Source organism: Giraffa tippelskirchi, chromosome 8, assembly GCF_054371585.1.
Source record: "Giraffa tippelskirchi isolate mGirTip1 chromosome 8, T2T-mGirTip1v1.2.pri, whole genome shotgun sequence".
Taxonomy (NCBI): domain Eukaryota; kingdom Metazoa; phylum Chordata; class Mammalia; order Artiodactyla; family Giraffidae; genus Giraffa; species Giraffa tippelskirchi.
The window spans coordinates 134,197,205-134,214,803 of NC_137282.1; the positions used below are offsets into that span (position 1 = coordinate 134,197,205).

The 17,599-nt window shown below is 39.4% G+C and overlaps 1 protein-coding gene across 2 annotated transcripts in view; it reads left to right on the top strand.

The window, feature by feature from the left end:
* CDC5L (cell division cycle 5 like) overlaps positions 1-17,599 on the top strand; it is a 45,223-nt gene that overhangs the window by 4,648 nt on the left and 22,976 nt on the right. For both annotated transcript variants that reach the window (XM_081518983.1, XM_081518984.1), the window contains exons 4-10: positions 20-147; positions 1,499-1,598; positions 7,734-7,952; positions 9,354-9,498; positions 10,626-10,814; positions 13,998-14,146; positions 16,605-16,767. In XM_081518983.1, coding sequence (XP_081375109.1) covers positions 20-147; positions 1,499-1,598; positions 7,734-7,952; positions 9,354-9,498; positions 10,626-10,814; positions 13,998-14,146; positions 16,605-16,767 — 1,093 coding nt within the window. The remainder of the gene's footprint in view (positions 1-19; positions 148-1,498; positions 1,599-7,733; positions 7,953-9,353; positions 9,499-10,625; positions 10,815-13,997; positions 14,147-16,604; positions 16,768-17,599) is intronic.

Consider the following 17,599-nt stretch of genomic DNA (forward strand, 5'->3'; position numbering starts at 1 on the left):
ACTCTGGGTTCATTTCTAGGGATAAAGCTGCCCAGAGAGACAATGAAGAGGAAACAACAGATGATCCACGAAAGCTTAAGCCTGGAGAAATAGATCCAAATCCAGAAACAAAGCCAGCACGGCCTGATCCAATTGACATGGATGAGGGTAAGTGTACTTTTGTGAGGAATTTATTTCTTTGGTAACCATAGACTCCTCAGGCTTCCTTTTACCTCTGAGTTCTTTTCCAAACTTCTCCGACTTTTTAGAACTGAGGTTCTGTCTGCAGTTGTTACTCTTAAGTCTCCTTCCAAACGTGTCCAACCTTCTGTTGTAGGGTGATTGCTTTTTTTGGACACTGTCCCTTTATCTTTTAATGTTTCAGCTCACTTAATTGAGCAGTGTGGTATTCCCAGACATTTCCTGGTGGCCAGAGGTAAGCTCTTTAGGGCTCTGTTGTCGTTCCTCTTCTGAGGAATGAGAAGTCTGGATTTGGGGATCCCGTGCTCCTATTAACTACTTTTTTGACTTTGGACAAGTAGTTTGAGTTTTGTGAAAAGGCAGCACTGTAGTACCATGAGGGAGACTTACGATGCCTTTTTGAGACACTGAATCAGGAATCAGAGGAACTAGACTTTAGCTTAGTGCCATATCTGCCAAGTATTAAGCTCTTTGGGTGAGTCATATAATGTCTCTGAACTTTGGTTCTGTTTTCTGTCAGATGTAGAGTAATAGTATCTGTCTTACTTCACAGGGTTGTTGTGAAGCGTTCAGTGAATATTTGTTGAGTTTTTAATTTAAAAACTTGAAGGTGGTCATTCCCAAAGGCAGACTGGGGCTAGGCTGGCTGCATCACTGTCAAATAATGAACATTAAAAAATACAGGTACCAGGGCCTCCCCAGGAGATCTGACTCAGTAAACTGGGGAAGGGGAATGGAGGGTAGGGTAATCCTGAAACCTGAGATTTTCCAAAGTTCCCTTGTGATTTCATTGGACACCCTTGTATAGGAATTGCTCCAAGGTATCAGTAATGAACTCTATTCTACTCTGGGAAACTATGGAAAATGTGCTGGAGAAGAGAAATAGTTCTGAGGGAGAAAAATCAAGGAAAGATGATAATGAATATTATCAATCCCCTTAAAATTAAATAGTAGCTTTTATAACATTTCACAATTTGTGCTGTGCCAGATGGTTGATGATAATAAAGGACATGATAATTATAGCCATTGTTCAATGAGTATTTGCTGGATGCTTTACCTAGTTCATTTTGGTTAGTTCTTCTTAACATCTCTGTGAAGTAGGAATTGTTATTCCCATTTTGTAAATGGTGAGATGTTGTTATCTCAGAGTCACATAACCAGTGAGTCATGGCCATGATTTTTAACTTAGATACCTCTGACTTCAAAACCCAAGCTGTTTCCTTTATGCTGCACCATATAATGATTATATTGATGGGTTTTCTCATCTCTCACCTTGCTTCTGTTGGAGAAGAAGTTAATTTTCTCTTTATTTTTGCAGATGAATTGGAGATGCTTTCTGAAGCTAGAGCCCGCCTGGCTAATACTCAGGGAAAGAAAGCCAAGAGGAAAGCAAGAGAGAAACAGCTGGAAGAAGCAAGGTATGATTGTTTCTATCCATAGTTGACCAGTTAGTCTGTGCATCCTTAGGTCCAGTAAAACTTCATCAACCCTATTTGGTGAATGACAATTAGAGTTGTCTCATTCCAGTTTTGGTAATAGTGCTCAACTTCCTTATTACTTTGGAAAAGTCTTATATATCTTTCTAACCATTTCAGAGTAGTTATAGAAAAAATACGTTTAAAAAAATCGGTTATTTTTAATTTTGACTGCTCTGGATCTTCGTTGCTGTGAGGACTTTTCTCTAGTTGTGGTGAGCGGGGGCTACTCTAGTTGCAGTGCACAGGCTTCTCATTGCAGTGGCTTCTCTTGTTGTGGTGCACAGGCTCTAGGGCCTGTGGGCTTCAGTAGTTGCAGCTCCCGGGCTCTGAAGTACAGGTTGAGTACTTGTGGCGCATGAGCTTAGTTGCTCTGTGGCATGTGGAATCCTTCTGGGCCAGGGATCATACCTGGGTCTCCTGCATTGGCAGGCAGATTCTTTACTACTGAGCCACCAGGGAAGCCCCAAAATACATGTTTAAAAAAAATTTTGTAAGATGTGGCAGAAGTAATGCCCAGGTATAGTTCAGCCGCTCAGTCATGTCTGACTCTTTGCGACCTCATCAACTGCAGCACGCCAGGCCTCACTGTCCATCACCAACTCCCGGAGTCTACCCCAACTCATGTCCATTGAGTCGGTGATGCCATCCAACCATCTCATCCTTTGTCGTCCCCTTCTCCTCCTGCCCTCAATCTTTTCCAGCATCAGGGTCTTTTCAAAAGAGTCAGCTCTTCGCATCAGGTAGCCAAAGTATTGGAGTTTCAGCTTCAACATCAGTCCTTCCAATGAACACCCAGGACTGATCTCCTTTAGGATGGACTGGTTGGATCTCCTTGCAGTCCAAGGGACTCTCAAGAGTCTTCTCCACTGCCACAGTTCAAAAGCATCAATTCTTCGGCACTCAGCTTTCTTTATAGTCCAACTCTCACATCCAACCATACATAGCCTTGACTAGACGGACCTTTGTTGGCAAAGTGATGTCTCTGCTTTTTAATATGCTGTCTAGGTTGGTCATAACTTTCCTTCCAAAGAGTAAGCGTCTTTTAATTTCATGGCTGCAATCACCATCTGCAGTGATTTTGGAACCCAAACAAATAGTCAGCCACTGTTTCCACTGTTTCCCCATCTATTTCCCATGAAGTGATGGGATCGGATGCCATGATCTTAGTTTTCTGAATGTTGAGCTTTAAGCCAACTTTTTCCCTCTGCTCTTTAACTTTCATCAAGAGGCTCTTCAGTTCTTCTTCACTTTCTGCTATAAGGGTGGTGTCATCTGCATATCTGAGGTTATTGATATTTCTCCCAGCAATCTTGATTCCAGCTTGTGCTTCATCCAGCCCAGCGTTTCTCATGATGTACTCTGCATATAAGTTAAATAAGCAGGGTGACAATATACAGCCTTGACGTACTCCTTTTCCTCTTTGGAACCAGTCTGTTGTTCCATGTCCAGTTCTAACTATTGCTTCCTGATCTGCATACAGGTTTCTCAAGAGGCAGGTAAGGTGGTCTGGTATTCCCATCTCTTTCAGAATTTTCCACAGTTTATTGTAATCTGTACAGTCAAAGGCTTTGGCACAGTCAGTAAGCAGAAATAGATGTTTTTCTGCAACTCTCTTGCTTTGTCGATGATCCAGCGGCTGTTGGCAATTTGATCTCTGGTTCCTCTGCCTTTTCTAAAACCAGCTTGAACATCTGGAAGTTCACGGTTTATGTATTGCTGAAGCCTGGCTTGGAGAATTTTGAGCAGTACTTTACTAGTGTGTGAGATGAGTGCAATTGTGTGGTAGTTTGAGTATTCTTTGGCATTGCCTTTCTTTGGGATTGGAATGAAAACTGATTTTTTCCAGTCCTGTGGCCACTGCTGAGTTTTCCAAATTTGCTGACATATTAAGTACAGCACTTTCACAGCATCATCTTTCAGGATTTGAAATAGCTCAACTGGAATTTCATCACCTCCAGTAGCTTTGTTTGTAGTGATGCTTCCTAAGGCCCACTTGACTCTCTTCTGCATTCAAATGGGTATATCTTTCCTTTTCTCCTTTGCTTTTTGCTTCTCTTCTTTTCACAGTTATTTGTAAGGCCTCCTGAGCCCACGTATAGACATACATATATGTCTTGGTGTGGTGTATTCTGTTAGCATAGGAGAGCTTCGTTTGTTGCGGCCATCTTGGTGTCTGATGGCTGGAGGACACACTGGGTTCTGTGACTTCGGCATGACTGCCACCAGTTACTCTCGTTGGTTAGTGTTGGGAAGGCCCTGGCTGTGAAATAGGAAGCCCATCTGAACATGGAGGGAGTTAATGAGCCTTGAACCACATTTTAGGCTGTCATAGAAATTTTTATTTAGAAAGTGAGTGAAATTAAATACTGTCCTCTGCTCAAGCTTTTCTCTACTTTCCCCTTCTTTTTGGTTAGATCCATGATTGACTTCATTCCTAATGATTTAGAAACCAAGATGAAGTGGGTAAAGAGAAAAACCTGAAAATAAGTTTTTATGAAAACTTATTAGATTTTGGGATTCAGGCATTGGAATAACCTCCCCAGCCTCCGTAACTGCCTTTTTGGTCCTTAACTGGGAAGTATTTCCTGACATGATGACTAGCGTGTGCTGATAGTTCCCTCAGTAATGACCGTGAAGTATCTGGTCCTGGGGTGAAGGGTTCTCTCATGCCAGAGGATGCTTTTTGGCATAGCTGACTAAGCACTCACCCAGAATAGTTATTTATGATGGGAGTATGATTGACCTGGGACAGTAAACAGAAACTAAGAGGAGGTGCTAAATTTTCTGTCCAGTCTCAGTCACCTTCTATTTTGCTTACGGTTTAGGGTTGAGTAATGTGAGTAAGGTTAAAAAAACTGATTTTCCATTTTTGTCCATGGTGGTTTGGGGACTAAGTTTTTTCAGCCTTTTAACCGTGTGAGTTGGATCATCTTGTGAATTGTCCCCTGGACAACCAGCAAAGGGCCCTCCCCACCCCCATCCATTCTTGTGACTGCTTGTTTACTTGTTTAGTGGCTAGCGGGCAGGGTTATTTTAGGGAAGTCTGTTCTCCCCTTTCCTCCACCAGAAATGTGAAGCCTTTGATGTTGTTCTTCATGGGGGCAGTCTTGGGTGTGGGCACGTCGCCTGGGGATGAGGTGATTTTGACCAGACTTGCTTTGACATCTTTTTTCCTGGGTACACCCATGTTAGACTCTACTAAGTGCCAGCTTATTGCTATATTGTTTTCAGCAATGTCTTGAGGCATAAATTGCTCCACAAACTGATCCAAAGAAACTTCGGCTTCTTTGAAGGGATAGTTTCTGAGGTCAGTGTTTGATATTTGTTCTCATCCCAGGAAGGCTTCTCTTACTTTTCGAAAGGGATTGATTCTGGCAGACTATAGTAGGCCTGCAGTTTAGCTGTATCTCCAAAGAATCTATCAGATATCAGTTGCCTTTTCATCACAACTTCTACTGTTTTTGAGAGTGCCCTGAGGCCTGAGTCTCTTCATTTCCTGTTGCAAATGAAAGTCAGTTTCTTTGGGGAGATCTTGGAATTCTCTATTCTGTCTCATAGGCTCTGATGTACTTGTTTTGTGTGACATCCCACTTTAGAAGCTGAGTGCTCAGTGTCAGGGGTGGGCTGGGCAGCCGCCCCAGATCTCTTTGGCTTGCCTCCCCTATCGTGGAACCCTCATGCCACAGCCCCAGGCAAGGGCTGTTGGGGCTCCAGTATTCTCAGCAGCGCTGTGCCCAAGGTAGAGCCTCTGGGCAGAAGGGAGCCTCTGCTTCTCAATGACTGTGTCTGGACTTAGCCTCTGCAGTGGTTCCCTGGAGGCAGGATGAGAAATGCTTAGGTCCTGCCTCTTGGAAGGAAAACCAAGGAGCTGGAGGGGAGAGAGAGCCCTGTGTTCATGTCTGTACCAGTGTGGAGTGGAGTTTCTGTCTCCCTGAGCTGGGAGCTGGAGGAGGGACAGAGAAGAGGAAGTGGGTCTTGATTCAGATACAACAGGCTTTCAGTTTTCTTATCAAATTTTTGTAGATTTTATTGAATAAACGTTTCTTCATTTGCTGTATCTCCTTTAGGATCCTTGCCTTTTTTTTTTTCTTTTTACTAATATATGTCAGTTTTGCTGGGGAATGGGTCTGTGAAATTGCTCCTAAAAATTGTTTCATAACTTGATTTTTCCCCTGTTTAATATTGTAAATAACTTTTCTAATCATTAAATCATTAACATTTTAGCATCTCGATAAAGTGCGAAGGAAAAAGTAAAAATTAAGTGAAATTCCAGCCTCCTGTGATTATCACTGTTACTCTTTGGGTGGACATCCTTCATATCTCCCATGTTGCTCCGTAGCATGTAAACTTTGTAACTTTTTTTTTTTTTTTTTTTTACCAGCAGTGTGTCTTGAACATCTTTTCATGTCAGAGTAGATTTACAGATTTCTTAAAGGTTATTTCGGAGAAGGCAGTGGCACCCCACTCCAGTATTCTTGCCTGGAAAATCCCATGGACCAGCCTGGTAGGCTGTAGTCCATGGGGTCGCTAAGAGTCGGACACGACTGAGTGACTTCACTTTCACTTTTCACTTTCATGCATTGGAGAAGGCAATGGCAACCCACTCCAGTGTTCTTGCCTGGAGAATCCCATGGACAGCGGAGCCGGGTGGGCTGCCATCTATGGGGTCGCACAGAGTCGGACACGAATGAAGTGACTTAGCAGTAAAGGTTATTTAGAGGCCGTATAATATTGTATCTTATTGCTATGTTATAAATTAATCTTGACTAATTTCTTATTGTTAGATGTTTAGGTTGTGTCTATCCACTTTTCTGAACAGTCCTTGGTTAACAGTCTTGTAGGTAATGCCTTGTTCATGTCTGTATTTATTTCCTTAGGCTGAAGGCTGAAGAGTGAAATTTCTGGGTTAAAAAATGTAAAGAACTTAAGAGTTTTAATGTGTATTTCTAAATTCTCTTGGGAGAAAGCTATACCACTGTACTTTTCATAATCAGTGTAGGAGGCTCTCCGTTTTTTGCACCTTTGCCATTAAAACAAAGTAAAAACTGAATGCTGTTTATTAGATAGGAAAGTGTTAGTCACTTAATTGTGCCCAACTCTTTGCCACCTTGGACTGTAGATCGCAGGCTCCTCTGTGCATAGAATTATCCAGCCGAAAATACTGGAATGGGTTGCTGTGCCCTCCTCCAGGGGATCTTCCCAACTGGGATCTGGTCTCCTGCATTGCAGGCGGATTCTCTACTGTCTGAGCTACCAGGGAAGCCCCAGCTGAAGCTCCAGTACTTTGACCACCTGATGAAAAGAGCCAATTCTTTAGAAAAGACCCTGATGCTAGGAAAGATTAAGAGCAGGAGGAGAAGGCAACAGAGGATGAGATGGTTGGGTGGCGTCAGTGACTCAATGGACATGAGTTTGAGCAAACTCTGGGAGATAGTGAAGATAGGGAATCCTGATGTGCTGCAGTTCATGAGGTGACAAAGAGTCCATCATGACTTAGTGACTGAACAACAACAATTTATTAGGTATGCAGAAATGGTACTTGATTTAATTTGTGATTCTTTAATTTTTAAAGTGTACTTTGTCATTTTAGCTGTTTGCATTTTTTCCTTAGTGAACTGTCTTTCCTTCTGCTTTTTTCCCTTGAGATGCATTTAAGAAAGCTTGCCTGGATTCTTTATATCTAACCATTCCTAATACTAATTGCAAATTTTTTTCCTACTATTTACCTTTTGATACTGTTTTATGATTTTGAAAATGGTGCTACAGAGATATAAAATTTTAAATTCAAAGCTGTTGATTTTTTTCTTTGCCCATCATTTCATTGATGTTAAGTGAGTATATTCCCATCCAGAGATTAGATACATATTTACTTATAGTTCCTTCTGGTTTTTCTCTTTGCTTTAGTGTATGTGTGTACCTTTAAATCAAAACTGGAATTGATTTTGGTGCATGGTGTGAGGTGAGGATTTAAGTAAATATTTCTTCCACTAGGCAGCTTTCTTAACTCGGTTGGATGAGCCATCCCTTCCCCATGGTGTATGATATTCAAGGTGATCTTGTGTTCTTTTTCTTCAGGCGTCTTGCTGCCCTCCAAAAGAGAAGAGAACTTCGAGCAGCCGGCATAGAAATTCAGAAGAAAAGAAAAAAGAAAAGAGGAGTTGATTATAATGCTGAAATTCCATTTGAAAAAAAGCCCGCTCTTGGTTTCTATGATACTTCTGAGGAAAACTACCAGACTCTTGATGCTGATTTCAGAAAGTTAAGACAACAGGATCTTGATGGGGAGCTGAGATCGTAAGTTGCCTTTCTGGGTTGATTTTTCCTTTCTGATTTTATAAATGGGAAAGTATAGTAGGAATTTTATGGAGGGCCAGAGACTATCCTTGTCAGAGCCAGATTTTTCTTAGTCAGCACAATGTGGCTTACATAATGCTTTTACTTATTTAATGGATTCACCTTTCTGAGAAAACTAGGGACCCTGGCTGTGACGTTTTTAGCACAGAATACTGTTTTCATTTCTTGAAATGTCAGCACTTGGCTGTTAGTGAACTGTCGACTCACTGAGTCACAGATTTAACATTTGGGAACAGGTTAGTTATTTCACTAATAACCTGAAGGAATATGTCAAAAATCTGGTCTGCTTTTTTTTTTACTTAGTGAAAATTTTATCTTGTTTTTCTTAAAGTGAAATTAAAAGGAAGAAATGACCATTACCAGTTCATTCTTAAATCTTTTCATCTAATGGGGATCAGTGTGTATTTTTATCAGATGTCTTAGGATGCAAAGGATTTTGCTTATTTATAGGGATTTTTAGAGTTTCTTTAAATCTCATATCTGAATGTTGTGGAAAAAGCCTTTTATGCTTATCGAAGATTTTTAGTTTTCCACTCCCCCAGTGGCCTTCTATATTTCTGTTGACATGAATTGTTAGTAAACAACAGATGTCAGCCAGTGTGGATCAGCATTTTCTTGAATGTACTCCATTGTATTTGTTTTTCAGATTAGAACCTTGTTTTAGGTAGCCTCTACAGATAAAAAGATTGAAGAAAAAAAAGTCATTTGGATGGAGTACACTAGATAGAGGAAAAGGGTGACATGAAGAGGGGAAGGAAGCATTCCTGGTCCTTTAGAAAATGACCTTGAGACTGGCACTAGACCCTAACAACTCTCTGATGTCATTTGTCAGAACTTAACTGTCCTTTAAAAAAAAATGATGTCAAACAATTGAAGATTAATTAGTTTTAAAGGAAAATTTAAAACCAGTGTTTTAATTTTGTTCCTTTGTTTCCCTTTTTGTATACTTTTATCATTTTCCTGTGTACAGATACATATTTTTGTATGAATGTAGTCATGATATAGGAATAGTTTTATGGTTTTCTTTTCATGTTATATGTAACATTTTGCTTATCATTGTAGCCTTTATAGTTATATAGTTTTAATATTTAGTACTTAAATTACTTAGTGTATCTTATTTTCTTAATAATTCTATTGCTATTCTGTATTCCTCTTGAACATAGTAGTTAAGTAATGTATAGGAAAAGGAAACAGCTTAATGTTTATAGTTTTGTCTTTTTATTAGTACTTTTCTTCAGAAGGGATTATTTTGTTCAGAGTATGTGACTATTTATATGGCTTTTAACGTTATTGCCTATAAGTAACTTTGAAAAATTTGTTCTCCACCTTGATCCATGACAGTGAAAAAGAAGGACGAGATAGAAAAAAAGACAAGCAGCATTTGAAAAGGAAAAAAGAATCTGATTTACCATCAGCTATTCTTCAAACTAGTGGTGTTTCTGAATTTACTAAAAAGAGGAGCAAACTAGTACTTCCTGCCCCTCAGGTAATCTGATGAAAGTAGGTTTTTCATTGTGTGAACTCCTATGCGTTTATACATTTTTTTCAGTAAATGTTTGTGGGTCAATGTGCCAGGCTTTCTTTTAGGTGCTTAGTACCCCTAAGAAATATTAGGCCTTGAACTTCTCATATGATGGTTTAGTAATTAATTGTCAGCTCTTAGCAATTTGTCAGTAGACTGGGGCTCCAGGCCTCTGGTTTTTGTAGCTGGTAATGGTGGTATTTGGCCTTATGGACTTCAGGTGACCATCTTTTAGGGAATGTTTGGTGTGTCATTCTTCTCTTTTTGAGACAGTAACTGTGAGAATCAATGTGGGAGTTGTGGAGAAGGAAAAATTCATTCAGCTCACTATAGTGAGCTGCATTGTGGTTGGTCAGAAACATGGGGATTTTGAATAAGCTTCTCTTGCATTTTGATGAGTGCAGCTCTATAGAATTGGACAGTTTAATGGAGCAAAGGGATGGATTTAGGAGGTTAGAACAGCTTCTTTAGCCAAATGAATGCCCTAGCTGCATTAATATAAAATTCTTGGGTATAAACATAAAATAGTTTCGTCAGATGCTATCATTTATAGTGGTGATATTTCTTAAATTGGAATTTTGCCTGTAACCTTTTTTTTTTTTAGTTCTTAGGATATTTATTTTGGTAAAATTACAAAGATAACACCTTTTGATTTTCTTAGGGATTTTTGTGGCTCAGTGGACTCTGTATGATATTTTAATTCATTTTTAGTATGTCCCCCCCAATTGATAAATGATTTTGTACAAACACTATTAACTTATAGTCTTGATTTATTAATATATTGGTTTGAGAGAATTTCAGTATGGAAATAGAAGAATGCAGTTTGATACTGTATCATATATGAAATTTCTCCCCTACTTTATATAGGGAACACTTTAAAAAACTATTAATATTATGGAAATTTTCAAGCCCACAAAGTAAAGAGTAGTACAGGGAACCTCAGCAGTTCATCTTTCTAGAATGTGGACGTTTTAAGCTGTGTTATTCTCTGGTTAAATATTGCTACTGTGCAATTAAAATAAATTAAAAAAAAATGCACATTAAAGTTAAATTTAAAAAAAATATTGCTACTGTGATAACTGTATCTTCAGATTTCAGATGCAGAACTCCAAGAAGTTGTAAAAGTAGGCCAAGCAAGTGAAATTGCACGTCAGACTGCTGAGGAATCTGGCATAACAAACTCTGCTTCCAGTACTCTCTTGTCTGAGTACAATGTCACCAACAACAGCATTGCTCTGAGAACACCACGAACGCCAGCTTCCCAGGACAGAATTCTGCAGGTAGGCTGCCATATGGTAGAATGAGCCTTTCACTTTGTTTCCTGTCCTTAAAAGTAGTATAAAGGAGAAGACTAAATGGTTTGGTTTTGTGTCTCTTAGGGTAGCAGTTTGAAACAGTCCTGAATGCATAGCTGCTAGAGATTTCCATGATAGGGAAGCTAAATCTTGTCAGTAAAGTGCAGCATTTAAAAATTACACATTGCCTAGCAGTCCTGGAAAAAAAAATCAGATGTGTGTAGTTAGTAATTTTATTTATTTGGCTGTATTGGGTCCTAGTTGCAGCACACAGGATCTTTCATTGCAGCACACTGATTCTCTGGTTGTGTCTCATGGGCTCCGTAATTGGGGTGAGTGGGCTCGCTTGCTCTTTGGCACATGGGATCCTAGTTCCCCCACCCAGAGATTAAACCTGTGTACTCTGCATTACAAGGTGGATTCTTAACCACTGGGCCACCAGGATAGTTCCTTGTAGTCAGTAATTTTTTTTTTTACAGTAATTTTTAAAACTTCCTTATGATTCTATACTTGGCATGGCATAGACAGCCTTTAGTACTATTGCCCTCTCGCTCCTTAACATATAGGGTGTGCAGCTCTATGTGTTCCTAGGGTGTCAGCATGCCAGGTAATAGACAGACCTAACAGAATACTATGGAGTCTTTCAGCACTCCTTACATCTCAGTTTTCTAAGAGTCAAATATAATCTTGATTGTATTCAGGTCTTGATTCAGGAGTCAAACAGTCCTGTAAGGCTTTGTAAGAAAACAGTGCCCCTCATTGCCTGCTTTCTAGAGTTATCAGTGACAGCTCTTTGTTGTCACCACTGTGATGCTAAGACACTTGTTTTATGTTGGTTTTATTTTCAGTTTAAAGCATTTTTTTTCCACTTAGAATTTGAACATTTGGCTCTCTCATGCCCTCTGCCTCTACTGTGCATCCACACTCTTTCCATTTCCCCATCTTCCATTGTAATTAATCATAATTTGGTTAGCTCTATATTTACGGTTTACCTTATGACTATGTGGGGCATTCCTGGTGGCTCAGATGGTAAAGAATCTGCCTGCAACACAGGTGACTCAGATTCTGTCCCTGTGCCAGGAAGATCCCCTGGAGGGGAGGGCATAGCAACCCACTCCAGGATTCTTGCCTAGAGAATCCCATGGGTAGAGGATTCTGGCAGGCTACAGTCCATGGGGTTGTAGAGAGTCAGACATGACTGAGCAACTTTCACACTCACTTGTGACTATGCAAACTGCATTCACTGCTGACCTACAAAGTGCCTTATAATTATTCTACTGCATAGTGTTTTGTTTTTCTTTGGATTAATACTTGTTTTATTTAGTTGCTAAGATTTTTGATTACTTGGCACAAATTCATTTCTGGATCTGGACTTTATTAACTGTCAGTCTCCTATAATTGGGTCAAGTTTTAGGTATTCTTATCTTTTTCAATGCTTGAAGTCTTTCCCAGAATTTCTGAATGTTCTAGTCTGAACTGATTACTCCTTAGATCTTGTTTATGGCTTGTTCTTTTGCTCTTCCTTCACTGTCACCCTGGAAAGTTTTCCCTTGGGTCTCCTCTTTCCTGGCTCCCATGTCTCTCGCTTTCTTGGTTGGCTCCCTTTTAGTAAGGCATATCTGTCGGTAGCTTTCTGAGGAATGTTTCATGGGAGATGGAATTTTTAAGTCTTGAATACCTGCAAATTACTGTTTTACTCTCTTATTTGATTGATAGTACAGCTGAGTATAGAATTCCAGATTGAAAGGGTTTTTGTTCACAGCTTTGAAGGCAGTGTTCCAGGGTCTTCTGACTTGTGCCATTAAGGTTAATTGGAAACCTGTTTTTTTTCCTTCCTCTGGAAGCTTATATGACCTCTTTTTCACATGCATATTTCTTGATGTGGGTTTATTTTTAACCACTGTACTAGGTACTTGGTGAGTCTTTTCATTCTATAGACTCATGACCTTCAATTCTGGGAAGTTATTTTGAAAATTAAAAAAATTTCCTCCCCTTCATTGCTTTATTTCACTATTCCTCTCTGATTTTCTGTCTTCATTGACTTTTTTGATTCATTGCTAGGAGATTTTCTGAATTTTACCTTCATACAGTTTTTAAATTTCTACTGTCATATTTTAAATTTCTGAACTCTCTCTTTTTTTTTTAATTAAACTTGTGTGTATGAATGCTAAGTCATTTCAGTTGTGTCTGACTCTTTGCAACCCCATGGACTGTAGCCCACCAGGCTCCTCTGTCCATGGAATTTACCAGGGAGGTATACTGGAGTGGGTTGCCATTTACTTCTCCAGGGAATCTTCTCAACCCAGGGATAGAACCCATGTCTCCTTCATTGCAGACAGTTTCTTTACTGTCTGAGGCACCAGGGAAGCACATATATATATATATATATATACACACACACACACACACACATATATATATTTTTTAAGATGCAATTTATCCTTTTACAATGTACAGTTCAGTGGTTGGAGTATCAGAGTTGGATTGTAAGACTAGCATGTGAGATGAGAATTACGGTTGTGACTCTATGGAAAATGTAGCCTGCCACAGACCCTGAATTGAGGATTAGGAGTTGTGGGTGCTGTGTTAGTAATGAGTGCAGGGTTATAGTAGAGGGACTGTAAAGAGAGCATGTCAGTCCAATCTGAAGAGGTCAGGCAAGACTTCAGAAAGTAATCTGTCTTCTTGAGTTTTCTTATGAAGTAGATAGACCAGTTGGTAATATTTTAACCTCACAGTGGAAGAAACTGAGACTCAGAGAGGCTAATGAAGACTGGATAAAGAATTCGTGATAAAGCCAGACTGAGTGTTCCAGTGTTTAGCCCAAGCTCATGTTGGGAAAGTTGGATTCTTAGTTCTTCATGTAAAGAGGCTTGGCATGGGTAATAGGAAAAGTTCTTGGGTAATGTTAATTTCATATGTGAGGCCACAATCACGTATACATTTCTTGGCATATAAAACTTTATTTCAAAACTTCTGACATGTTAATGTCAGAAAGAATGGAAGTATTGAATTCTTCCATGGTTCAATATTCATTTTCTCTCTTGGTTTTTGTTGAGAAAATATGTAAGAATTTTGCCTGCTTTTTGTGTAGTAGGACTATAAGAGAGGGGCTTGCTATCCTGTCTAAACTGTTAAAACATGCTTGTTTACTATCTTGTTAATTAGGAAGCCCAAAACCTCATGGCTCTGACCAATGTGGACACCCCATTAAAAGGCGGACTCAACACCCCTTTGCATGAGAGCGACTTCTCAGGTGTGACACCACAGCGGCAGGTTGTACAGACTCCAAACACAGTTCTTTCTACCCCATTCAGGTATTGTAAATAAACAACTGATTTCTGCTTTAGAAAAACCTGAATCCGAGGACTTGGACAATGTTTGCTTTAGAAATGTTGACAGAAAATGGAAATTAGTGTTTAACTTGCTTTTGGAGTTCCCCTCATTCGTAGAAGCAAATAACATTATAGGATTTAGGAACTAGTCAAATACTACATGAACCTTCCTTCTTTTTTCAGAGTTTCTGGTGCTGTCAGCTTGTTTGTGAATACTTTTAATCTGATTTAAGAAGTAGATCCATCCATTATTAATGATGATTTGGTGACTTTTATAAGAATTGTAATCCCTTTTATGCATGTATTACTGTTGCTTGTCCCCCAACATTTTATTATGAAAATATATAACATTTAGAGAGGTTGAAAGAATGGTAAAGCAAACATCCATATACTCACTACTTGATTCCATAGTTTATATTTTATTGTGTTTGCTTTATCACATATCCAGCCAGCCATCAGCCTATCTTATTTTTAAATACATTTCAAAGCAAGTTGCAGGTATCAGTACATTTCACCCTAAACACTTCTTTGTCATATAAATTGTTGACTAGAGTTCGGAGAAGGCAATGGCACCCCACTCCAGTACTCTTGCTTGGAAAATCCCATGGACGGAGGAGCCTGGTAGGCTACAGTCCATGGGGTCGCTAAGAGTCAGACACGACTGAGCGACTTCACTTTCACTTTTCCCTTTCATGCACTGAAGAAGGAAATGGCAACCCACTCCAGTATTCTTGCCTGGAGAATCCCAGGGATGGCAGAGCCTGGTGGGCTGACGTCTATGGGGTTGCACAGAGTCGGACACGACTGAAGCGACTTAGCAGCAGCAGAGTTCAGTGTTTGTTTATACTTTTTTTTTTAACTTTTTTTTGTTTTAAGCTACTGTTTTTAAAGAAGAATTCGTAAGATACAAATATTATAGAAACAACTTGTATTAAAATAGAATTTGAGCTTTTAAGGTTAGAAATATTTGGGGTTTACTATTAATTTTAAAATTTGTCCTCTTACTGGTTATTTAAGTATGTGAAGCATTTCTGACTGTTATAGCTGTGCATGACAGCAGGATCAAGAACATTGGCAGGCAAAACCTTATGTGACATAACACTTTTGCAAGGCTTGCAAGAAAGCCTAATCCCTCTTTCTCCCATGTATGTCTTGTTTTTTAACTAGATTGTGAGCTCCTTGAGGGCAGGAATCACGTCTTATATGGTAGCACCTCACCTCACCTTTGGGAACAGCTCTCTGGCAGCATCACCTGTCTGGAACACAGCCAAGATTCAGGAAGTAATCAAAAAAACAAAAGTCTTTGAACATATAAAAAAAAAATTATTTATTTTTGGCTGCATTGGGTCTTCATTGATATGCGAGGGCTTTCTCTAGTTGCAGCAATTGGGGCTGCTCTCTAATTGTGATGCATGGGCTTTTCACTGTGGTAGCTTCTCTTATTGTGGTGCACGGGCTCAGTTGCCCCAAGGCACGTGGGATTCTCCTGGACCAGGGGTGGGCTAGGGATCGGACCTGTGTCCCCTGCTTTGGTAGGCAGATTCTGAACCACTGAAATACCAGAGAAGTCCAAGGCTTTGGACATTTAAACTGTATGGTGTGAAGTCTATGGCTTCTATTTCTGAGAGTTTTTTAGACCTAACTCAGAACAATTCATCGGAGAAGGCAATGGAACCCCACTCCAGTACTGTTGCCTGGAAAATCCCATGGACGGAGGAGCCTGGTAGGCTACAGTCCATGGGGTCGCTAAGAGTCGGACACGACTGAGCGACTTCACTTTCACTTTTCCCTTTCATGCACTGGAGAAGGAAATGGCAATCCACTCCAGTATTCTTGTCTGGAGAATCTCAGGGACGGCGGAGCCTGATGGGCTGCCGTCTATGGGGTCACACAGAGTCGGACACGACTGAAGCGACTTAGCAGCAGTAGCAGCAGAACAATTCATATGTAGATGTGATCCTAAAAGTCTGTTGTTTGGTTTCCAAACTTGAAGTATGCATACCTGTGATGAGAATGTGATGACCAACAGCTATAGGCAGGGAGGAGACAAATGATAAGTTGAAGACACTGAACTCAAAAAGAGTTGTTTGGGGTCTTATGTGTGGTGGCCAACCTCCCTGACTACTGTGTGTTCTTAGCCACCCTGATGTGCCAAGAAAAGGTTAAAAATGTTTTATGGACCTAGTTAATAAGGTAAAAAATACTAGCTATTATGACTTTATTTGAAGTCATTAAAATAAATACACTGTGTGTAAATACTGAGTTAGCTGAACCCCAAACCTTTATTTTAACCTAGAGGTCTAACTTAAAACCAGATATGGAGACAGAATTTCAGGAATCTTTATTTTTTTTCTTATAGAATAATTTATATGAAAAATATTTGGAAGCACAATTCAAATAAAATTGGCACTTTCATTAACTAGAATTTCTGTCTTTCTAGGACTCCTTCTCATGGATCTGAAGGGCTGACTCCCCGGAGTGGGACCACTCCCAAACCAGTTATTAACTCCACCCCGGGTAGAACTCCTCTTCGAGACAAGTTAAACATTAATCCTGAGGATGGAATGGCAGACTACAGTGATCCCTCTTATGTGAAGCAGATGGTATGTGTCAATTCTCTTTTAGTACTCTTTAAAAAAAGTTAAAATCTCAAGGGTACCAAAATAAAATTTTTCCCCTTGTCAGTGCATATTTCATATGCCTTCAGATTCTGTACACCTGCAGACACTAGAAAAAGGAACATGGTTTGTAGGACTTGAGAAGGGAAACCTTTTGGTCTTATTAGCCTACTTTTTCTTATTCTTCATTTAGTTTTCAGTATTGATTATGTTGATAGTAATGCTCCTTGTATCTTTTGTGATTTTTAATTTTTAGCATTTACTAATTAATAGTTTAGCTTCTTGAATGGTACACTGATTTTTTTTTTCCTATTTCTCTAAAATAAGGTATGAATTTCAAATGCCTCATGAATTAGATTTTGAACTTTGATTCCTTTGTTTGCCTCTGTACTTTTAGAAGAACAGTCAAGGTATCAGAGCCAAGTTAATTTGATGTTCATTGCTGACCTTAGTGAAGTTTTTCTTCTGTATGTTTTGCAAGTTGATGTAGAAAGCTAATTATAAAAGTTACAGTTTTATTTTTGATCATATTATTGCTTTTATTACATTACTATTGAGCCTTCTTATTTATGCCATGGAAGGTCATTGTGAGATTTTTAAAACTGAGTTCCAGTGGCGGTTTGCTTCTAGTTTACAAATTAATTCTAACTTCATGTAGAGATTTGGTTAGTTGAGAATTTTTTAAGTGTCCAGATTGATATCATGTAATGCTGACTCTGAATGGTTACATAGGAATTAAACAAGTGAAGAATCTAATGTGTGTAAAGCACAGATCCGGACACTTCATGGGATTGAAAGTTGAGTAAAGATGTCCTTT